Raw genomic sequence first — 25,487 nt, forward strand, 5'->3', positions numbered from 1 at the left:
ATCAGTTCTTTCCAGGGGAACATAAACTAAAAGCACGTCAATATTGTGCATCACCAGAATGTACCTTTAACTGTCAGCTTGAGGAAAAAAGACACTGATGAGATGAGACGCATGCGATAATATACACCTGCGCTGGGATAACAGGCTCTCATATCCCTCTTTTTAGCTGCTTCAGGACAGTTTTCTTCTTCAGCTGCTCAGATAAATGCTGAAAAGTGCTCCAAAACTTTGTAGAAATTCCTGTTTGTTAAAAGTTGTAATCCAGTGTAGAAATCTGTGGTGGAATTGGCAGAATTGAAGTTAATTAGCAAACTTAACAAGCTAAAAGAAGGAAAATATGATGCGTTCAGGTAACCTCAATAAATTAGATGACTATATACTATCTGTTATGATGTGCTCAAATGCCGCATAAAAATGGGTAAATTGAGTTTATGATGAGAAACCTTGATAAATACAGTTGTGAATATGAAGAATGTGTTTTTATATTTTAGGGTTATACAATCGATGTTACAGACTGAATCATAGCTCTTTAACTCAAGCTCTACTCAGCTAAGACCACTTTGAGTCTAAATATTTGTCTCCATTTTGTTTTTCCACCAAACTATAGAAAAGTATCAATCCATAAAGACCATATGGTATCCATAAGGACTCAGATCAATAAGAAGTATCGATAAGGGTATCAATATAAAAAAAAAAAAAAAATTAACGATCCCCATCCCTACGGAGCCCCCGAGTAGCCAGATGCAGTGTGTCGCTGCCTCCGTCGCCTGAGCGTGTCTGCTGACGTGCAGACGTCAGACGTAAGTCAAGCTTAGATGTAAGTCAGGCTCAGTGTCTTCAATTTCATGATGAAAAAAAAATAATAAAAACAGAAGAAAAGCACCATTTTATACTTGGTGCCTATGTAGCAGACCCCACCACCTCTCCACTGTCAGTGTTTTGCTGACCTCATTTTCCTCTGAGAATAGTTGGTTTCATCAGTTACAAAAAAAAATATTTTTGAGTTTGTATCATTACCTTATTAGTATTGTAAATATGAAATTCCTGAGTTTGAATTTCTTTGGAAAACAACCTGCTGCAGCTTTCACATTGCACTGATCAGTACAAAGTTAAATATAATTGTCAGTGGGCTAACACATAGCTAATAAATACAGTTTTCTTAGAAAGAAGTGTTGTGTATAGCTTTTTACAGTTGACAGGAAATGGATTTTAGTTCTAAGTATGTTCTGAGCAAAATGTATGCACTTGAAAGCCAGAAAAAGTACCTCCTGAACAGGGCAAGTAGGAATTTAGATGGGGCAAGTAGATTTGCGAAGCACTTGCCCTGAAGGGCAAATAGGCAAAAACTTTAACGTGGGACCCTGGATATACAGTTTTACTTGGCAGAGCAGGCTCTGCTCAGAAGATGCTTCCTGGTTTAGTGAAGCAGAATGCTTTGACTTTCCAGGGACACATGGCTGGAATCCTCTATATGGATAAATACATTTAGGATAATGCATACTGTATACAATAAAATTAGCTCAAAAGAAATTAATCCATAGTAGCATGAATCTGAATACAAGGCTGCAACAAGCTTTATGCTATAAAGGCGGAGGCTGGGGTGGAGGAGGTCAAGCTTTCTCAGCAGCAGAGCAGTGCATCAGTATTAATGCAAGCAGGGATTAATGAGAAGTATGCCATATTTGAATACACTGCTTTGTTGAGAGAAAGAGCTGTGATTGGCTGAGATGGAAAGCATCTTTAAATCTGTCACTTCAGTTTTCCCAGGTAGATTTAAGAAGCTATAGCAAACTGAAAACCTATCCTACCTTTCTTAGAGAGGCTTCTTTGACTTTCTGTGTATTTGAAGAGTGATTTCATTTTCTGTACCTTCATCTTCAGATCTCACTTCATCACACTGTGTCAGCTCTGAGTGTTTATTCAAGCTCAGTGATGCTGGGACACCTCGTAGGAAAAATATCACTCTTGTGCATTTGTGTGTTAAAGTGTAAGCGAGAGAGAGGGGGAGATAGTGGAGGAAAGGGGGAGGGGACAGACACTGAATGGTGTTCGTGTGACTGTGAACACTTACAGGTGTTTCTACCACCCCTCGCCTCGATGACGCACAATCAAACCCTAGTGAAAAGGCAGAGTGTAAATGTTTTTCAGAGGCGATCACCAGAGACCTGATAGCTTGTTTTCCTACCCTAGAGTTGGGAAATCCTCAGGTGGTTTTAAATGAGGGAGCCACGATGGCAGATCGTGTCAATCAATAATATGAAAAAAACATTCCTGAAATGAAACTCCACAAAGGGCAGGAACTAAAAATCTACGGAGCCTTGCTCAGGCAGTCGTCAAGGGGATACAGCCTGCGGGGTCCTCACGGCAGATCCTCTGGCAGCTGTCTGGTTGCCATAGCGCTGATCACACAGAGGAAGAGCAACACATGAGCAGAGAAATGGGACCTTCCTGTTAATTGTTGTGATTGCTGTTGCTGTTTTCCTCTCCGGCTTCTGCCAAAGGACTACTGATGCATCTAATCAGCTCAGACGTCTTTGTCTCTTTCCTTTAATGGTGCACTTTAACATTCAGACACTGATTGCACTTTCTCTCTGACATAAGGCTTTTATGTTTGTATTTCATGTCAGTTTTGTTCTTGCTGGCTTACGGAGACCTTTCGTTTTTTACCTAAAATGAATAAAACCTTGTATAAATTTGTTTCATTTTATCAGATCATAAGAAATATGAACCTTTTTTTTTAAGATTTATTCTTGGCCAATTATGAACCTTTTACAATAAATCAGACTATAGGGTCATTCAGTGAGGTGGTGAAACTGTGTCACATCAGAGCTTCATTGCCCTGAAAAGAGTACCAACTTCTACAAGTTTTTTAATATTCAACCACAATTACCAAAAAAAGTTTGGGAATGTAAATAGGAACAATAATTTTCAAATCTCATAAACTCATATTTCATTCATAATAAAACATAAACAACATATAAGATACTGAAACATAGACATTTTACCAATTCATGAAAAAAATTAGCTCACTTTGACTTTAATGGCAGCAACACATCTCAAAATAGTATGGACAGGGCCATGTTCACTATTGTGTAGAATCCCCTCTTCTTGTAACAACTGGGAAGCGAGGAGACCAGTTGCAGAAGTTTTGGAAGAGCAACGTTGTCCCATTCTTGTCTGATGTAGAATTCTAGCTGGATTTTTTTTTTTATGCCAAAACTTTTAAATTGATGAAAGATCTGGGCTGCAGGCAGGGCGGTTCAGCACTGGGACTCTTCTACTGTGAAGCCATGCTGTTGTGATGGATGTGGTATCTGCTTTAGCATTGTCTTGCTGAAATATGCAAGACTTTTCCTAAAATACATTTTGGCTACATTCACACTGCAGTTGAACGTGACCTAAATCTGATTTTTTTTGCTCACATGTGACTTGTATCTGATTTTTTCTGACAGTGTGAACAGCGCAAGTCACATTGAATCTGACCATTTCGAATCAGATTCAGGCCACTTTTGTATGTGGTTCTAAATCAGATACGTATCTGATCTTTTGGAAGTTGATTGCAGTGTGAACAGGCAAACAAAAAAATCTGATCTGAGAAAAGATCAGAATTGAGCCTTAAGGCCTGCCGTAAGAAGGTAGCCTTAGTCTGGATGGGCGCAAATGTTGCTCTAGAACCTCTATACTTTCCGTTAATGATAGTGTCTTTACAGATGTCTAAGCTGCCCACGCCATAGGCACTAATGCAACGCCACACCATCAGAGAAGCAGGCTTTAGAAGTGTGCACTGAACACGGCAACCGTTTTTTTCCAAAAAGAAATACAGATTTTGATTCATGTGACCGCAGAACAGTTTTCCATGTTCTCTCAGTCAATTTGAATGATTTCTGGAAGCATCAAATCCTTCACAAACCTTCAGCCTTGTCCACTGCATGCAGAGATTTCTCCAGATTTGTTGAGTATTTGGATATTATGTACTGTAGATGGTGGGATATTCAAAGTTTTTACAATTTTACATCGAGGAACTCTTTTCTAAAATTGTTCCACAATTTCAGATGCAGTTTTTCCTCTGCTTGGGTGAACCTCTGCCCATCTCTACTTCTGAGAGACTCTGCCTCTCTAAAATGCTCCCTTTATAGCCAGTCATGCTACTGACCTGTTGCAACCCAATTAGTTGCAAAATGCTCCTCCAGCTGTTTTTCATTAGTACCACTTACTTCTCCACTTACTCCAGCCTTTTATTGCTCCGTCCCTACTTTTTTGATATGTGTATCTGCCATTAAATTTAGAATGAGCAAATATTTTTAATAAAAATGCACAATGTCTCAGTTTCAACATCTGATATGTTCTACTGTGAATAAAATACAAGTTTATGAGATTTGTAAATAATCTTTTTTATTTTTCTACACTGTGTCCCAACATTTTTGGAATAGTGGCTGTACTATAAATGCAGAAATGTACAGAGCCTGGGTCTGCTGAGAGTGATGGCCATGTGGTAGGGCGGGTAGGACGCTGGCGTTTTGCTACCGACCAGTCTACATGGTTGACTTGGGGCCAGTTTTAATGGTTTATCAGGGATTTCTTCGCTGGCCTATGTGTGTGAGTGTTTATCAGTACTGTTGATCAGTGAGGGTGCAGATCTCAACATTTAAGTACAGCCTGTTTATATTCTATGTTTTTTGTCAGAAATATGCATAGCCACTGCCACCTACAGGTTGAAGCTCAGCTACTGTGAATGAATTTTCGCAAAGAGACAGCTCAGCAAATTGTGCACGAATATTTGAACATGACAACAGTGTGTGCCAAAGTTGTCCCAAAACTTCTGACTCCTGATCAAAAGAAAAACTGCAAGAAAGTTTGTGGAGATATTTAGAAACAAATTGAAGGAAAAACATTTTTTTAGAGGGCGTGATTACATATGATGTAACTTGGATCTTCCGATATGATCCTGAGACAAAATTGCAGTGCAAACATCAGACAACGCCATCGTCACGTAGGATGAGGAAAGCACCACAAAGCAAGTCCAAATTCAAGGCAATGTTGATTGTGTTCTTTGACATTAAAGGCAGCCTTACACCTAACCACTTCTCCCCTGACTTCAAAGTCGCTGTCAAAATTCCACAGTCAGAGTAAAATCATGGGAGTCTTACTTAAGTCGCAGCTCGCTCCCGTTGTCTCAGTCGTTAGGTGTAAGGTGGTCATAAGACTCAATTTTAGCTGTTTCAAGACAGTCTTTATTCAGTCTTGGTATTACGACAATATTGTCATATGTCTTAAGTCTGTTCGTATGCAAATTGTGTTTTTAAGTGACGTGACGGTCATCCATGGTGTTGTGAGCAGATTAATTCACTTCATTCTTCAAAATATGAGCATAGATCATTCTAGAGCCACTCAGTGTTTGCTCAGAGATCTAGAGATGGAAGAACCTTTCTGCTCAAAGTTGCAGTCAGATCTCTGCACCGCCGTTTCTGTATCTTGTCTGTCGGTTCATTCCAGGCTGACATGACAGGTACGGTAACCTCCGTTGGGATTTTCAAAGTAAAAGTCAAATCACATTTTCAATTCACATTTTCTTACTGTACTTTTATTCAAAAGTGTTTCTGAGATAGTTCTTCAGTTGTTGCAGTAACATGCAGTTACTTGGGTGTTTAACTTTCCTTTCATTTCTACTCTATGTAAACCATTTAAAAACATCAGATAATAAGACATATTAAGTCAAATGTGATCTCTGTCTCCTTCTACATCTTGTTCTCTGCTCAAAAATGGTTGTTGTGAACTTCCACCAGATGTATGATGGGAAATAATCTCAAAAGAATTGTATTCTAGTCTTTTAGTTAGTGATTGACAATCTTTGTCAAACTTTGTCTGAGACTAAAAACTCAGAGACTTGCTGATGGATTGGCTTTAGGTGTGAGAGGGTCTCAGATGTCAGTCTTTTTAGAGTGTTTTAAGAGTTTTAACAAAGTCCTCTGGTGTAAGGCCGGTCTGAGGGTATTATTTTGGAGGAGTGGGTTCCAGAAGGGTGAACGGTGAATCAACACTATTACAAACAGGTTCTTGAAAAACTACAAGCAATTTCTGTCCGAAATCCCAGTGCTTGATCCCCCTCCCCTTTTCACCTGATGTAGCACTGTGGGACTTTTTCCTAAGATCAAATCTGTTCTTTTTGTTTTGATCACAGAGGTTCAGAGAGAACTGTCTGTCAAAGACCTACTGTACTGCTTTGATCAGTCAATGCCGCATTGAATAGTGTTTATGTTCAATTAAATTGTATTGCAGCATTAGTCTTGTACCTCGCAATGCAAATAGCTTATCTGAAATTATGCAACACGAGGCCGTTGATCTTTATGGATGAAATCATGTTTTTGGACTAAGTATTTGGCTGGATTAAGATTGTGGGGACTCTTCCTGATGCAGCAGGACTGTCTTTGATGGGACATTAGGATCAGGAGAGCTTCTATTATTTTATCTTGGAATTATTTACATGGTCAGAATCAGAACCAGAGCTTTCTGGTGGTTTATTTCATTCTGTAAATAACTGAATAGTTAAAAAAAAAAAAACCTGCAGATTTTTCAAGTGGTTAAGGGATTGTGATGCTAGCTCTATATTTGCCATGTTTGTTCAATTATTATAGGTTATTATTATAAACTTGAGAGTATCCATCAGTTTGTAAACTGTGGCCCTTAGGCTGTGAGACTGAAATTGATGTGGCCCCTTTAATAAGTGAAGTTGCCCATCCCTGTCTTAGATCAATATGTTCTGGGAAAATGACTTATCTCTGTTTACCACTCTGTAATCTTAAAGAGAGCTGGCTTCGGCTTTATCAGAGGATTGGCTGAAAAATAAATAAATGAGACGCTTGTGGCGGTTTTTCTTCATCCTCATCATAAAGATTAGGAATAATGTGCAACAGCAGTGGCAGGGAATGGAAAATGTAATGTCCAGTTTGGATTCTATGTATCAGCATGCAGACTGAGTGCATGTAAAATGTTTCTAAATGATATTTTTTCTCATGGCTTCTTGTATTCATGCTCTGTGAGGTAATATTGCCATTGTCCTTGGTTGTGCACACTGACAACAGACTGGTTAGTTTGTTTGAATTAGGAGCGTGTGCGTTCTAGCTGACTGGGGAGGTGTGGCTGTGAAATCATAAAACCAAGCATAGATAGAACAAGGTCAGGAAGATTAATCTAAAATTGTTAACAAGGTAAAAACAAGGGCAGGGACAGATAGAGTGGGGCACACAGCAGAGCAGGAGGAGGAGGAGGAGGAGGGGGAGGCGGTCCCTGCTAAAACTCCAACCTATAAGACCGAAGAGGGAGGGGCTCGGCAGTCAGGAAGGAGGTTGCAGAGCAGCAACAGACACAGAGGAGGAAGAAGCAGAGCATGTAAGAGAAGGAGGGAGAGGTGGGAAGGTAGATGTAGATAGACAGAGAGATGCAGCACCACCGTTTATGTTTCTGCAAGGCAGCCAGCAACGCAACTCTTTATCCTGCCGTCATGAGGCGTGATGTCTTATGGAGCTGCAATGGACAGATTCTCTGCAGAGCCACAGAATGCAGATAGAAGTTCACCTTGAGCTGGAGTACAACTGTGCAACTCTGGACCTCTGGGATTATAAGAAATGCTTACTGATCCCATCACCAAGAACAGCAGAGATTTCACTGGATCTGACTACCCGTGATGACACAAGCGGCTCATGAATCTTTCATTCTGGTGTCAGATATTCTGATAGAACGGCTCTAAAGTGCCAAACCCAGGACCAAACAGGTAGTTTGCCTGGAAGAAACTCCTAGAGAGCATTTAGTTCTAAGATTAAGACATAAAGTACTCACGCTGGAAGCCCGTAAAGCAACAACCAAGCAGGTCCTGCAGCCCAAGGATCCTGGAGCCGGCCTGACCTTGGACCGGCTGTCACCTGAACCCCTACTGGCACCAGCAGAACTTCCCAGCATGTCTCAGACTGGGGGGAGGTACCACAACAAAAAAGCTGGCATCCGGGCCGCTGTGATTCTGATTGGACTCCTGCACAAGTCACGGAAAGCAAAGGAGAAGGAGAGGGAGAAAGAGAGAGAAGAGAGCGAAGGGTGGGTGAAGTTTGACCTGTTGTGTTTTCTGATGATGTAGGTATGATGGGAAGGCTGACTACACAATAGTTTCCAAATCTTCAGAGTTTCAACTGATCTTTAACTTTGTAATCCTTCAAAAATGCTAAACAGCTCAGCCAGACTGTAAGACCACACACCTGCTGTTAGAAGTAACGATTCCACAGTGGTGATTCTGCAGACGCGAGAACTCACAAAAACCCAGGATCAAACGTGACTATACAAGAAATGGGTGACATCGCCACATTGTTGCCATAACTCCACAAGCTACTCTTCTTTGTCAGTATTCCACTAAGCTCAGGGCTCAGATTACTTTCATTGACTATTGCAGGTATTCTTTTGATCTGTAAATAGCCAAATGCAGGTGGATTTTAGCCATGGCAGGTAGTGCAGTGACTCCCACTAGCCACTTTTATTCTAATTGGGCTTAGCTGTTAGTTAACCTGACAAACCACATAGACTGTTTCATATATCCATTGCATGGGTTATCTTCACAATCAATTGTTCCCATACAAAGTGTTTGGGAAGAGCAGGACTCTTTAAAAAATTATCTGAAGGCGACTGGATGAGCGTTCTGTCTGTCACATCCATTACAGGCCAATTAGAGCAACAAGACAAAATGAGGTTGCAGCTCTGTTAGTAACCTGAGCTCAACAGGCAGGCACTGCCATAGTTTATGTATGGTGAGGCTTGTTGGTGGATTAAACTGATGCCGAGGCTGGTTGGAAGACATGCAAAAACATCTTCTCCACCAAGTTAAGTTTAAGTGTGGCTGCCGCTATACTATAGCTACACTCAAGCTAATTGCTACACTTGCGGCAGCCACTATTACCCGACCTGTAGCTACTGCCTCGTTCTCCACAAATGACGCTGATTAGTCAGATCCGCACTCAGATCTGGCACAGTTTTTTTAAGGCTGGAGCTTTTCAAGATGGCTAAGCCTGATACTGCCATCGGTATTGCGTCAGTCCATCTGCTTTGTAAGGTCAGCTGTTAGCGCTAGGGTTTGTTAGCATAGCTACAGTGGTAGTTGCTCAATGCACTGAGGCTGTTTTGCACATAAAGGGGGCAGTTTTACCCCCAAATGAATGTAAAGAGCTAGATTTGTTAGGTTGTAACAGTTTCGTCACTTTTTGTTTTCAATTTCAGTTTTTACTGTCAGCGTGTTAGTTTAGCTTCAATTTTGCACAAATGCTTCTGTTATGTTTGGTGTTCATAACCTTTGGCATTAGATTTAGTTTTTTCATATGAGATACTCATCAGGGGTAAGACCAAGAAGAACCAGAAAGTAAACATTATACTTTTTTAAAGATTATTTTGGGGCTTTTGCCTTTAAGGCAGCTAAAGAGAGACAGAAAATGTGAGGAGAGAGAGTGGAGGAAGACATGCACCACCTAGACTGAGAATCAATCCCACAACCAGTGTGTCAAGGATGACAGCCTCTGCATCTAGGCAACTGAGCTAAACTGAGCACCCCTAACATTATACTATTTTAAAAGTATGTTCAAATAGGCCACTTTTTAGTCTTTATGTAATTTATTCAAATTTGATGTTTGAACACATCTCAGGACTTAAAATGACCATTGTGTAAAGTCTCCTTCAATCAGATTGGTCCACTGAACTCTCCCCAGGTTTGGGTGTACATGTCAGTCTGTATACTGCTGTTGAAGGATCATTTGGTCTTAGTTTTATGTTGTTTTAGTCATTAATTTTAGCTTTGTAGTGTTGTAAGCACACATAACAATGCCTCCTTTTTTAGTTTCAGTTAACTTAAATGACTAGTTCTAGTTATATCAATGTACAGTATGTTAAATTCCACCACCAGGGGGCTCTCAACCAAACAATCATGCAAACTGTTGAGTACAGGCTAGCACTGCTCAGTTCCACTGTTGACTTCTTGTTTAAACTAAGGATTCAGTTCAATAAAAACAACACTTCATAAGGCATATTCACTAAACAGCAAAGATATGTTTCATTCCTAAACTTCTCATAATGAGGGGGAAATTCATTTAAAAGTGCACTTCCATGTTTACGCTGGAACAGTCCCAGAGTGTTAATGTGCTCTACGGTCTGAAATTTCTATTGCAGCTTTAACTATCATAGCCTTGATGCCCACTTCTAAGAAGATCACAAACTTTGAAACTCAATTTATGTTTTCTACAATGTGGATGAGGAAAAAATGCGTAAAAATTGGAAGTCGAGTCTTCATTTACATTTTAAAGGGTTGCAGATCTAGTTTAAGTTAGTTTTAGCATGCTATAGTCAATGTTATATATATTTATATATATTTAATGTTATTTCCAACAAGAAAATGTGGCTAGTGAAAACTCAGAGTGGATAGTAACTTTGGAAAACTAAAAGCCACAGTGGCTGGTGAGCAAAAAAGTGCATGTTAAGCCCTACATATCAAACATGTCTGATATTTAGGACTCCAGATTTGGGAGGCTACCACTTCTTCACAGCAGAAACTAACTGTTCTGATGCTCTGATGGGGAGTGTACGATTGCCTGATCTGATTGGTTAAGACTTTACACAGTGATAATTTAATGTCTGGAGTTGTATTCAAACATCATCTTAAAGTAAATAAAATGATAAGAGAAGAATAGCCTGTTTGAAAATGTTTTTTTTTAAATGTATGACATTCATTCAGTCCCAACATCTATCCGAAAAATACTGAAACTAATAAAAACCAAACTAAAATGAAGCATTCTTGCAAAATACATACTAAACTAACAAACCAGCCATCAAAACTAATAAAAACTAAACTGAAATCAAGCACAGAAAGTGAAAACGAAATGAAAATAAAAAAACTAGTGAAAAATCTAAAACTATTATAACCTTGGTTTGGACAAATATTCAGCTTTGCCAAGCCTCAAATTGCACCTTGCTGTAGGGAAACTGGGCCTAAAATGGAGAAAGCTTTATCAGGGCTATAGCTCGAGCTATGGTACAATTCTAATCCTCCTGTCACATGCATCCTCTTAATTTGGTGACTTATTTAAACAGTGACATGTCTGGTCGCTCCCTTTGCCATCGTTTTCTGTCTTGTACCAACTCTGCTCTTAAAAGTCCCAGCATCCACCTGCAGGCTCCACTTTAGGGTTTTACACATGATGTAGTGCTGTCAGAAGCTTTTACTAATGGGGCACTTGGATGGCCAAGTGGTTAGGCCATACTCCATATAAGGTCAGTCCAGGTTCAGGTCCAGCCTGGGGTTTCTTTCCGTTATGTCTCTTCCCTGCTTTCTAATCCTGCTTCTGATTTTGTCCATTTTCCTTTTCTGTAGTAAAAGAAAATCTAAAATATCTTAAAAAGCTTAAATTGAAAACAATGAAATTAATTGATTCATTCTGGCATTATCACAAAACTTTCCATGGTATCTTTATAACTTTTTAAAGATTTATTTTGGGGCTTTTTGTGCCTTTATTGATAGATGAGGACAGTGGACAGTGTTATAAAAGGACAAGAGAGTGGGGAGAGAAATGCCAGAAAGGGCCACAGGCCAGATTCGAACCTGGACCGCCCACGCACATGGGCCACACCTAAAGGCCATCTGCAGCCCATATCTTTATAAATTTAATAAAAACACATGCCAGAGATTCTCTTCGCCCTTGATCTTTAATATATTATCCATCACAAAATCAATACAATCTAAGATTGGTCAATCTGCCCTCGCTCTCGTTCATCCCGTACCTGTCTAAGATACAGATATGTGCAATCTACTCCATTGACATAAATGTTGCTTTTTCAGGCTTGTAGCGTTATTCAGAAGCATATTATTTCAAATCATTTAATTACTATTATTATTTAATCCACCAGTAATGCAAACCTTCTCACATTACCTGAAGATAAGAGTTTAATTGCGCTTAATTAATTATAACGCCTGTAGTGAATTGGATAACATTTTTCAACACATTGGCAGAGCTAACATTATGTCATCACTCCTCAAGCCTAGACCTTGAACTCTTATTTATTCTGCTCATGAAATAAACGCTTCAAGCATTTCAAACATGAGTTGTCTGACTGGCATCATGTAGCGTGTTTCCAGCCTGAGATCATGTAAGGTTTGGACTGAAGCAGAGTCCGCAGTGAAGTGTTGAGCTGTGAATGACAGCAGCAAACTCCATTAGGACTAAGTGTTTTGTCGTTCCAGTGGGATTTGACAAATTTTGTGATGTATTGAGTTTGCATCTGCGGTTAATAACAGGCCCCTCTCACTGAAGTGCTCGTCGGTGTGACTGTGTGCTCCTGCTGACTGCATTGATGTGTGCTTTCTTGTTGAGATGGTGCAGATGGTTGCAGCAAAGATAGGCAGGTATAGATGGTGGAGGGTGAATTGAAATGTTGGTGCTGTGAAGCACTAAGGAGGCCCTGAGAGGACAGAAGCAAAGCTGTGGCACAGGAGACATGAAGTAGTGGAGAGAGAGAGAGAGAGAGAGGGGGATGTAAATGGAAAAGAAAAAGGATCGGAGCAAGTCTTTACACCCATCTGTTTGTGCCCTTGTCTATGAGATGGCAGCAGATGATGCTGTATACACAACCATAAATGCACATTTGTCTGAATGTTGATGTAACTGTCACACGGCTGCAGCACAAGTACAGCCTGAACACATGTTCCTGGTGAGGGAACTGACAAGATGCTTTAACATGCTCTAGATGAGCTCCCTTCAAATACATCATAAAGAAAGAGCACAATATCTATCACACTTTTCTGTCAAAGCCCCAGCTGTGACCAGCAGCTGTAAATGCATTATTTGAGCTGTTTTTTAAAATTGATTTTCTATGAATTATAGAGACATTAAACAACAACAACAAACAAAAGTCAAACTCCCAGTGATCTCTAGATGTGATTTCAGTGTGGAAATATGGTTGTAAACAGACGTCAGATCTGGAAGTCTCAACTACTTTCACCTGACTACAGTGTAGCTGTAACATCAACGTGTCTAAAAACAATCTACTTTTAGTTTTGATAAGATGTTCATGTGAGTGTTCAAAGAAGAATGGGAAAGATGCCTATAACAGCATTTCTCCAAAATGAATTTAGCATAAAGATACGATACGATATGATAACGTTAAAGATACGATATTTTACATTTTTCCACTGAAATATCTATACTAATTTAAAAAGTGGCCATTCCTTCCTTAGATACAGTACTGTGTAGAACTTTTAGGCATGTCTGGGCCAAATATAAAGGCTGAAGTAAGGCTTGTAGACTCCCTGAGGGCATCATTGAGCAGTAAGGAGGATTAACACAACCTTGGTTGTGCTCTGGCTGTCCTTGCATATTACCATGGGAAAATAATCTGTAGGAAAATAAGAAAGCCCACACCTTTAAGGAAGAATCAGGGCCAGATGTGGCAAGCAAGCATGGCCTAGGGCAGTATTTATCAACCATTTGTCCTTGAGGCCCCTGCTACATGTACCTAAGACAAGCGGAGCCCCCCCCCCCCCCCAGGACCAAGACAGAAGAGAAAGTGACACACTGCCATAAAAAAATTAACAGATTTTCATAGTTTCACTGATAAAATCCTAAAAAAGGCATACTTTTCTTGTGCTTTGTAATAACTGCTTTATCATGGTTTTAGTCAGTATTTGCAAATCTAATTTTTTGATGCCTCATTGCAGACAAAGCCTCGCACCCCCTTCTCGGGAACCAATGGCCTAGGGTACCATCTGTGTGGCTAGTAGGTTGCCATGAACCCTGGTCTTACTGTGGATGTCCCCAGAGCCAGAGAACTGTCAGCAGTTTTTAGGGGTATTACCAGGGATTTAAAGGCCCAGACAAAAGGGATACTGTCAAACTTGACCTTGGCTGCACAGTGTCACAACTCTGGCCTGACTCTGACTCCTGACTCTTGACTCGGACCATCTCCCACCTCTCCAGACCTAGGTTGTGGCACATTGGGTGCTGTGATCTGTCCTTTGCACCCTACATGCCTCAAACTTTTTTCACATGACTTTACACGTTTTAATTGAGGTCTTGATGCAAAAATTTTCAAAAATAGAGAAATTCTGGAGTTTTATTCACAACTGCTTCACCCTGCCCACCTCTGCAGCCTCCTTCTTGTTCTGATCTGAGGACTGTTCAATACAATCAGCACCTCAAAAGGTGTATTTCCTAAGCAGAAAACTAACCTTCTGTTTCCATTCATAAAATCCTCATACTGAGAGAGAAATTCGATTGAAAGTGCAATTCCAGGGTGCCAGTTTGGATCAAGTCTTCAGTGCACTGGTCACGGCATCGATTCCTGGCCTTGGAACTGTTGGGGCCTGTCTTCCCTCACTCTCTCTCCCCATGTTTCCTGTCTCCAGCCGTGGGGCGACTATGGCTTAGAGTAGGGCGTCTTATAAGGTTGTGGGTTCGATTCCCAGCTCACATGTCAATGTGCCCTTGAGCAAGACATTTATCCCCAATTTGCTCTCACTGCTTTATCGGTGTCATGTAAAGCTGTGTGTGGATGCGTTTGCCTGGGTAAATACTGATGGCCAGTTCTCCGTAGAAACCTCTGCCATCAGTCTGTGGATATGGAGGTGTGGCCTGTGATGTAAAAGCATTTTGAGAAGTCAGATGACTAGAAAAGTGCTATACAAGCCTTAAGTCCATTTACTTTTTACCAGCCATCCCCTCTAAATAAAAGCAAAAACCCCTCAAAACATAATCTTAAAAAAAGGATAATTCCTCATACATGCTGGAAGCGCCAGCAGAATGAATGTGTATCCTTGGGTCCCAGAGAAAATGTGCATTCTGGGGCCGCTTCCAACATGAACGTGGAAGTCTGCTTTTAAAGACATTTCTCTCTGTTTATAAAGAATTTATAAATGAAATCAAAAAGTTGGTTTTCTCTTTAGTAAATGCGCCTAATGAGGTGCCATTTTTATTCTGTTTTTATCATTGAGTCATCAATTCAAAACAAGAAGTAAACAGTGGAGATGTGCCAAACTTGGCAGCAGTGGACTGTGCTTGATATATCATGTTGTTGTTTTGGTTGAGAGCTCCCTGGTGGTATTTGTTAGTGCATTTAAATCCAGTGTTACACCAAGGTTCATGTCCCTGATTGAAAATGTGTGTCTTGGCTGCTGGAGTTTGTGAGCATTCAGGGAGGTTGAGAGCATAATTAGGTTTAAATTTCCCCAAAGTAAATGAAAACTAGCAGCATGTGGATTGTTTTTTCATCATTAAAAGTATGGAAGTTTTTCTAATTATGTTTTATAAATGAAACTATGATGTATCCACAAAATACATCAACAATCTGATTCTGATGAATTCTAGTTGATCACTCCAACTAATCTTTGAGAGGTTTATTATTCCCACTGTGTAAGGATTTATTCCTTTTTTTTTTGCCAAAACACACTGCCTAATGGGGTAAGTACCTTGGCACAGCAACCAGTCTATGCAGAGATGTAACTTCAACAGCTTTTATAAAAATGATTATTAAAAAGTTAATGGATACAGCTTTGTGCTGTCATCAGGGACGTTGCAGAACATCAAATTTTAACAGCCAGTCTTAAAAAATAATCACTGTGAGTCCCATATCCACCACTGAAAAGATATTATAAAAACTGATTCTTTTTCAGATGTGGAAACAATGTCTATGTTTTGACCCCATTTGGTTGCAAGGTTTCAAATACTATAATTTTTTTTTTTTTTTTTTTTTTACCAAATTTTTAACAGAAGAAGAGAAAAGAACTCTGCAAGTATGAAGATACTTCGTCTACACAGCTCTGACATGTGCTGACAGTTGATGAATACATGACAGAACAGATGAAATTGCATAAATTGGCAGTGTTACTGCAAAATGCAGGAATACAAGGGATCATGGTAGGCCACGTAAAAAAAAGTTATGGTTTGAGTTAAAGATCTGGAGTTCTTGCTTTTTAAAACACTTCAGTTTTCAAACTATTTTTTTACAGTATCTTAAATCCTTGTTTTATTTCCACAGTGCATGCTGTCAACAATACTAGGTTGTATATTCTTAAATGAGACAAATCATTTATTTCAAAAACCTGGAACTTTGACTGTGGCTATGACTGAGTGTTCAAACTCCCCATCTCTCTCTGCTGTATCTGTTATTACCACCACAGAATGAACTGCCTGTTCTAAGAGACCTTTGATAAGTGTGGGCAGCAAGAGGGAGAGTAATCTGGACCCGGAATCTAAGTGTCATGATTGATGACCAGCTTACCTTTAAGGTTCATGTGGCCTTGATTGCTCAGTTGTGCCAATTCACTCTCTATGACATCAGGAGGATCAGAATCTACCTGAGAGAGCATCAACACAGGTCCTGGTACAGGCTGTAATACTGCACACTGACTACTACATTCTTTACTGGCAGGCTTCCCTGCATGTACAGTTAGACCTCTGCAAATGATCCAGAATGCAGCAGCATGTCTGGTCTTCAACTCACCCCAGGCAGCACATGTCACTCCACTGTTTATCTCTTTACACTGGTTTCCAGTTGCAGCTCACATCAAATAAAAGCCCTACTTATCAGATATAAAGCAACTGCTCATGTTTACCCTCATTCAGGTCTGCACTCCTTCTCGCCCACTACACCAGGCCAGTGAAAGACGCTGCCATCACATCAGGGCTTAGTCACTACCTCAGCTCTTCTCCTCTGCTGCCCCCAGTGGTAGAATGAGTCTCCCAAGACAGTTCACTTACACCGTCCCACTCAACTTCTTAAAATTTGAAGCCCAGCTCTTTGTGAGAAACCCAGCAATTCAATACTTCAGTGTAATGTATGCTTGGTAAAAACAATGTAAATAATGATGATGATTAGAGGTGTCGTGTTGAAGACTTGTTTCATTGCTGATTTTTAGAGTTTAAGGAAAACAAAACAAAACAGAACAAAGAAAAAACGCTTTTGTAAACCAAGACAGTCTGGCTGCAGACCAGTCATCTCTAATGGCCGATCTCACAGACTGTTCATCTGAGATGCTGTGTGTCTCAGAACAGAAGTACCACAAATGGCTGGTTCTATGTATTTCCAGTCTTAGATTTAAAACAAAAAGCTCAACTTCATTCATAAACAAGTTCTGACAATTGCATTAATGAAATAACCGCATTGCAAAAATTATGGATGAAGCATCATTTCAGAAGTAAAACAGAGACAAAGATCTGAAGTCTAACTCGGGATTTAATTATGCATTGATCTGTTTCATAAGTAGTTACACGAACAGTGGCATTTTCAAGCTTCGTCAGCTCTAGCCAAAGCTAACATAGCTACACTGGCTACGTTATAAATATTACTACGGTTGGAAATTGGTGACTCGCTAAATCTGGTGCAACTATGTTTTCATTTACTGTGTATGAATAATCAATGTCATTGCACATTGTCCCTTGATGAATAAATAAACTTGAAAAAACAACATAAGCCAGTGTAGCTAAGTTAGCTTTAGCAATGTGAGTATTAGCAAGTAAAGCCAAAGCTATCTTAGCTATGTAATATGTAGCTTAGGCAGCTAATGGAGCTACATAAGCTATGCTGTCTGCGTTAGACTGTTTCATGGTGGACAAGCTTTTTTACCTCAAGCAGACTGTTCACCTGGCTTTATTATATTAAATGTTTTGTAATCACTGTTTGCAGGTCAGGCTTCTAACTTTTAACATTTGGTATCCTGATCCTTGCCTCAAAGGTTTCTGTGTTTTTGAAGTTGGGTCATATGAGATACTCGACACTACTAGTGGCATTAGCGGGGATGACGACATACTAAACTAAAACTAGTTATTCCAACTCAGTTTTCCACTTAAACAGCTGACAACTGTAACTTTTCTTATTATCGGCCGTTAGAAGAATAAAATGACAGCCATAAACTTACTTGGATGACTAATTTCCATTCAGCTTTTCTGGCCAGGGTCAGTTTAACCAATTTATCTCCAGAAAGTTGAAGAAGGTCCATAAAACACCAGTGTGCAGTAAAGCAGGGAACTCTGGACGGGGAGTGATGCAGGCTGCAGGTGTTTGTGATCTGCTATCCTCGGTCAGAAATGTCCTGAAGAAGAGTTTTAAAGGCTCACTCTTGACATGTTTTCATGGACATGAGCTGACAGGTTACACCCCTTCACCAGCAGGTAACTTGCTTTCAGGATTTCACTGTTCCTCTCCGATACGCTGAGGCAGAAAATCACCTAGCCAATAGCCAAAGCTTGCTTGGACAAAAGCCAAACACAGAGGCTTGCTGTGTGGAAAATGCAACAATTCAAAAATTTTCAGTTGAGCATACATTTTAGCTAACATTTTTACCTAAAACTCGCTCAATTACAGGGAAAAAGTTTACCCGTTTGCCACACTGTATAGCCGAGATTTCCTGCTGGAACAACCAGCGGATCTTCTTAACCCATAGATGCCTAAGTGGGTCAAAAATGGCCAGGTAAAGTTGTTTTGGAATATCTTTGTAATTAAAAGTTATAATGTCTTGGTCCAGCTATTCCTCTAAAACATGCCATAGATGCTAAGCAATTTAAATGTTTGCATACATACACATACATTAAATGTTTTTGTAATACTACCCCACTTTTCCATAAGTGGGTCAAAAATAGGGCAGAACAATCTGTGAAGATAACCTAATTGCAATGTTTTCCTGCAATATTGCAATTGCAATTTAATATGCAATTATCTAGGTACCTCATTTTATGTGTTGTTCAATGTAACAAACATAATATAAGTTAACCTAGGAATAAAAAATTAAGAAAATAATATCTTATTGGGATTTTGGCTCGTATAGCCAATTTGATATCAATTGCTATATTGAAGGTGTGATCATTTCTCATATTCTATTTTGATAAAGAAAAATAAATACGAGTAAGAAAAGTAGGATTTTTGTAAAAAAAAGTTTTTGAATAATGTGAAGCATAAAAAAAGAAAAAAGATTGTTGCAAACTGGTACTTTGACACTTTTCAGGTCAAAGAAATACTGCACTGTCTGCGATTTTAAAATTGCAGCATGCCAAATTGTGATTTAATCTAATTTGTGATTAATTGCCCTAGTCAAAAATGACCCATTTCCTATGGAACTGCTTATCTATTGTGACTGTCAGGAATAAATATTTTGCAGGTGCTGATCTGATTCATCAATCATCCATTTAAATGACTTGTACTGGTGGAAAAATTCACATAAAATCAGACCTGTTCCAAAAAAAATAAAAAAATAAATTCAGACGAAAAAAGACAAAGTATGCAAAGGCCTCGCTCTCTCAAACACGCACACGCACACAAAAATGGGTGTGGGCATTGTTCTTTTGCTGTTGTGAAATTTTCTTTTCCAATTTTCAAAATGTGTTAAAAATGTTATAAAAAGTGAAAATTAGAAATATTTTAGAAATGAAATCATTCTCTTTTGGACCAAAATATGCCACAGAATATAAAACAAATGGTTATTCTTAACCAAAATGACAAAAGTGGCATAAAAACACAATGATTCTAACACGGATTGACACACTAATGGAAGGGTGTAGGGTCCAGTCACTGATGCATGTAAGGTTTAAAGAGGCAACACTCACTGAAATCACTGAAGCACCTCATATGACCCAACTTCAAAGATACCAAAGTATCCCTTTAACCCTTACCCTAACCCTAAGGAAGTTTAACCTGATCTTATTTTAAAAAGGCTTTGCATGTATTTCCATTCTGAATTATACGCTGTATCAGATGAACAATCTGTGAGAGTGGCCATCAGAGATATACAGTCTGCAGCCAGATCCCTCTCCATGCATTGCTTCCAGTCTTGCATGGCAGCACCTGCGTCCCATTGGACATGAAGCACTTTGTGGCACTTACTGGTGTTGTTTCCTCCTGTCTAGATATTTGCTTGTGTTGTACTTACTCTCTGATATACGTCACTTTGGACATAAGTGTCTGTTAAATGACCGTGTTACATCTGTTCTGTGTTTGCTCTATGTTCAGCTATGGAGACAGATGGCTTAACCACCAGAAGTTCATTCATGCTCCCTTTACATATAAAATACTGTAGATCTATGTGTTTTACAAGTAACACCATCCACATACTCGTCTGTTACTTTGAGGTAGATGCCAAAAAAATGTATCTACTAGAGGATGCTGTCTCCCATTAATTGCTGCCCCATCCATCCTCCAACCAGCTGCTCTCTTATATCTGTCTCTGTGCCCAGTTGAGCTAACATCACAAGTATGTTTGTTGTCACAATATTCAGCAGTATTTCTCCAGAAATTCTGAATAAAAATCTTCCATTTTTCAAATGATTCTTCTGTGTTGTGTTCTGCTGCTCTGGCTTGAACTGTTGGCAGCATTGCTTAACATTGTCCTCACTATCGGCCATGGTATTACAGTGTTTATTCCGAGTCCGTTAGCTTTGAAAAAACATGCAGAAATGCAGACAAAATGAATGCAGAGTACTGACAGATAAGTAGATAATTCAATAAACAGTACTCAAGTAAATGTAGTGTGCAACACTGACAGATCAAGAAGACTCTTGCTGCCTTATTTTCACTAAGATATCCACACCAAACACATGTAAGAGAATTTCTCTGCATGCTGTTGTTTCCAGACCATCTCTCTGCTGGATCAGTACAGTCAAAAGAGCCATGGGAAGGTTGGCAGGGATACAACTACAAAAACTTTCAGCGTGTGTGTTTGTGAGGCTGTGCTTGTTTGTGTGGGTGAAAATGAACATCTGATATGCTGCCTTGAATGCACTCTGTTTTAATAGCCCGAATCAAAATAGGTTACATTAAAATAGACTGTAACTCACTTTAGAAATGCTCATAAGTTGCGCCGGCCTCTGGCTGTGGTGTGGTGAGTGTATTTGTGTGTGTTTGTGCCTCTGTGTGATTTAGTTTCAGATCATGTAAAATTAACTTCATGAATATCCGGCTTCTGCCAAGACCGGGGGCCACGAGTTCATTAGGTAACAGAGTTTCTGACATTGTGATTCATTGTTAATTATTCTTCAAGTGCACCATGGAAGAATGAAAAACACTTATTATAAAATAACCTTATCCAAGCTTTTATTATGTGGGGGTAAAGTGAGCTTCCTGTGCATTGTGTCATGGTGCCATCACAATTCACATTTACCCCGAGGCCCTCTAGTGGCGTAATCTGGCAATGGCGAGAGGCCTAAACCTAACCAGTGTTACTCTGTCCCACAGATACACACAAACATGCTGGAAAGTCATGGTTTCTTTCATGTTTTGCATGCTCAGGCTTATTATTCCTCAATTGCTTTATGACTTTATGTAAGATGCCAACAGTGCAATCATATCAGGGAAACACAAAGACCCTTAAACTCCACTGCTCCTATCTCTGTTGGAGTCACAAAATGTGTACACAATTCTGACAATTTGAAGATTTTTGTTAAAAAAAAACATAAGCTGATCCTTTTCAGACTCCTAAGTAAATTAAATCTGCTGTAGTATGATATTTCATGTTTATGTGGAAGCTGAATCCTTGATGACTACACTATTGTTAGCTAAAGTAAGACATTCTTCAGTCTGTGATATATTGAGTGAAAATATTGAACACTTCCAGCTAGTAGTGCCATTATGTGCAAGGATGCATTTGACCGCTATAGTTAGGGGCAGTATTTTTGGGGGCGGCGAGGTTGTGACGTAAGCAAGCAGCAACAAAAAGCTGGTGCAATTATGGCGGAAGAGATTAGCGTGGATGCTGCTATGGTGTCAGTTTTATCAGAACTTGACAAAAATTTTTCGTTAAAAGAAGAACAAAGAACAGCATTGAGTTGTTTCCTTTTCAAAAACGACAAAAGTCGTGTACTGACATGTCTGCAGTCACCATGGTTTGCGTTATGCAGTTCTATATGGAGTTTATTCCTTGGTAGTGGCGCACACACACCTTGGTAGTGGCTAAGACGTTACATGCTTTGTTCCTCTGATTGGCCTGTAAAGACGTTCATCCAATCACCCTCCGAGTTTTTTTTCAAAGGCTCTGCCCTTTCCCTATCGGACGTTTTCCACATGGATGTGTGAAACACTCTGGCGTGTCAGGTTAGCTGCACAATACACCATGGCAGAAAGCGCAAATCATCTCAAACAGGTTTCTTGAACATGACAGTGAGTTCACTGTACTCCAATGGCCTTCACAACCATAAGATCTCAATCCAGTATATCACCTTTGGGATGTGGTGAAATGGGAGATTCACATCATGGATGCATGGATGGAAATCTTTGAGGAATGTTTCCAACACATTGTTGAAACTATGCCACAAATAATTAAGGCATAAAAATGTAAGTTAATATTTTTTTAAAATAAACATAAAAATGTTTGTAGCAAATATTTAACCCATTAAGTGCCAGCCCTTTTATAAAATGGACAGTGGCTTGTGCCAGCGTTTTTGGCCATTTTGAGTCATCTTTCAAGACCCACAGAATATTTTGTACTATGATTCTGAAAACACCAAATAGCTCAAATGAAAGAAGAATCTCCCTATTTCATCATGGAAAAAAACATTTGTTTGTAGCTTGTTTGGTTCTTGATTTATCTGAAGTTGAATAGAGGCTAGTTTCACCAAAAAGACCACTTTTTTTCTGGAATGCTGAGAAAAATGAATCTTTGTGAAAGAGAGTCTGTCAAGCAGAACAATGATTTGAATGTTATAACTTTGCCTTCAATAACATAAAAGACATCTGAAAATTGTATTACAAATGTTATTTTACTGTAAAATAATTAACAATGATTCCAGTCACTGCTATGCCATTCACACTCTGGAACTGGACGGCCTCCACGGGACCCCCCGAAACGCCCACGTCCTCTCCTGCTTGCGTGTCCCCTGGCACTGCCTGTAAATTATAGAAGTAATATAATATAAAATATGTTTTATATAGATATATAATATATAATCTACATTACAGAATTTTTTTGTTCTTACCTCTTTTTCTGCCAACAGACGGTGTTGCAGAACTGCATGGGGCTTGCTCTTCTCTCAAGTCTGCTTCTGAAATCAAAGAAGCATGATGGTTTCATTTGATAAATTTGTCTGAATATCAGTGGGTTCCTAGCATTAACTTACCTCCATCACTCCGGGACGGAGAACATGACCCACTCCGCTCACTCGGCAGCCATTCCTCAGAGTCTGGGTCAATAAAGTACATCTCTTAAGTGTCGTTGCTGTATGCATCCAGCTGGCGAGTGGCTGCCTTTTTGCTCTGATGCACGGGGGAGACCTCACCACATTCTTTAGCCTCTTGGGCGGCCGAGGCAGATGAATGGCCACGCTGATCCCTGGATTTGCTGTCGTTAAGTTCAGTGTCGGTTTCAGTGAGTAAGCGATTTCTTAGGCAAAAGTTTAAAGTTTCTTCCAGCGTCTATTTTAGAATTTTAAGCTTAGATTACCTCCGATCGCTCTGCTCTTTGACCCCAGGGTCTCCTCCTCTTATCTCTGTGGCTTTGATCTACTGTCTCTTCCGTGTTCCAACCATAGACATCCAACTACGTATCCCAGAAGCCCCAAAATTAGTCACAGGGAGCCTGAGAGCGCCCCCCTGTGCATGCCACCGAAAAAACACTTTGATGTATATATAAGTCAATGGCACTCAATGAGTAAATATCCACAAGTGGTGCTTAAAATAAAATAAAATCCTCCTCTTCTGGTGTCATTTGGAGAAGCACTGCATGCACTTAAGAAGTACCAAAGTATTGCAACAGTTTTAATGATGTATTTAACTTGAACGTTACTGATGAACTGCTTCTTCTCTCCTCACTCCTGTGTGCCTTCTGTCTTTGCACACGGCCCTTGTATGTCCTTATTTGGGCATAAAAAGGGTGTTTCTCTGTGCTAATTAGAAGAGTTAAAAGCACCTGGCATTCATCTCTTATACAGGTGTGAACAATTCAGCAGTTTAAGAATGTGTCATGAATAGGGGTGGGACAAAATATTGATACTCTAAAATATTGCAATATTTCCTGGTGGGATACTGTATTGATATTTTAAAACACAGTATCGATATTTTATTAATCACCTCCGCCAAGGAGGTTATTTAATCAGGTGGGTTTGTTTGTTTGTTAGCAATAACTCAAAAATTTGTGGATGGATTTTGATGAAATTTTCAGGAAATGTCAGAAATGGCATAAGGAAGAACTGATTAGATTTTGGGAGTGATCCGGATCACCGTCTGGATCCAGGAATTTTTTTTAAAGGATTCTGTACTGTTGGGAGATATGGCTAATGGCAGAGGTCTGCGCTGTTACCACTTTACACCAGGAGATGGCGGACATGAGTAACTTCAATCCCAGCAGCATTTTTAGGTGTGTTCCTATTCAAAGTTTTGGAGTTTATAGACTTTGAAGGACACACGCCCGGTCGAAGAGACGAGCTGGAGCGTAACAGAGAGGAAGACAGCGAATTGTAGTGACAATACTCACAATGCTGGGAGGAATAGAGGAATATTCACCCTCTGCCATGACTTCCAGTCGTCCGGTGAGACCATGGGTGAGACTGTCAGTGAATCTGTTGGCACCAGCAGGCAATGCTTCCTCCATGACAGTCCACACTTAGCGAAGCCAATGTTTTACCTCACCATGTTTCTAAACCACTGGAGGGGGAGTAATCGGCAAATGCCGTGGTGAGGGACACATGGGGACGGATCCAGGAATTTTTTTAAGGATTCTTCACTGTTGGGAGATAGGGCTAATTGCGGAGGTCTGCGCTCTCTGAGTGCTTTTCTAGTTAATATTTTTCTTTGTTGGTGAGGCATTTTGTAGTGTAATTTCACCCCCTGATTTCCAGCTGGCAGCAGGTATTTAACTATTGCCTCTTGTCCTCACTTTAGACAACAAGATCACGAGAGCCTTCAGGTCTGAGTGAGACGGTTGCTCGTGCCCACCAAGTATCATTCTTAGCAGATATGTGGACTTATTTTGGCTTCAAAAACATTAAAGACAGTACAAACCTAGACAGGAGTCAAGTCGTTTGCAAGATATGTCACACCAGAGTGAAATACTCAGACAACAGGATGAATCTGCGCTCTATACAGCATAGCAATAGCATTGTGGCTAACAGCTAGCGTTAGAGCCTGTTGAAGCTAATGCTGGTCTCTACTTCCGCAACCATAATCACAGTAAATACTTAGTTTTATTTGTAAGGACCTGTGCTGTCTGAGTGTTGTTAAGAATTAAGGCCTCCGTAATATGATAAAAAAAAAAAAAAAAAAAACACTGTGGCACGTCACATCATGCCCTCCCCAAAACACATAAATGATAAAAGATGAGTTAACGCTCTTGGCTGTTTTGTCTGGGACTTTTGAAAAAAAAATAAACATATATTTACATATATTTTTAACATAAGTATTTTACAATTTTTAAAACAAGACCATGCTGCAGGAGGCTCTGTTTTATAGTATTTCCTAAATTTTAGAATTTCCAGGTCTAATGTTTGTATTCATTTTAGGTGCAT

At 39.7% G+C, this 25,487-nt stretch overlaps 1 protein-coding gene across 1 annotated transcript in view; it reads left to right on the top strand.

Moving 5' to 3' along the window:
• The first annotated feature begins 7,465 nt into the window (after window positions 1–7,465).
• The window catches only part of LOC121526273 (rap1 GTPase-activating protein 2-like), a 45,097-nt gene continuing 27,075 nt past the window's right edge, over window positions 7,466–25,487 (top strand). The window contains exon 1 of the mRNA XM_041812787.1: window positions 7,466–8,085. Coding sequence (XP_041668721.1) covers window positions 7,952–8,085 — 134 coding nt within the window. The 5' untranslated portion in view covers window positions 7,466–7,951. The remainder of the gene's footprint in view (window positions 8,086–25,487) is intronic.

Source organism: Cheilinus undulatus, linkage group 2 (assembly GCF_018320785.1).
Source record: "Cheilinus undulatus linkage group 2, ASM1832078v1, whole genome shotgun sequence".
Lineage (NCBI taxonomy): Eukaryota > Metazoa > Chordata > Actinopteri > Labriformes > Labridae > Cheilinus > Cheilinus undulatus.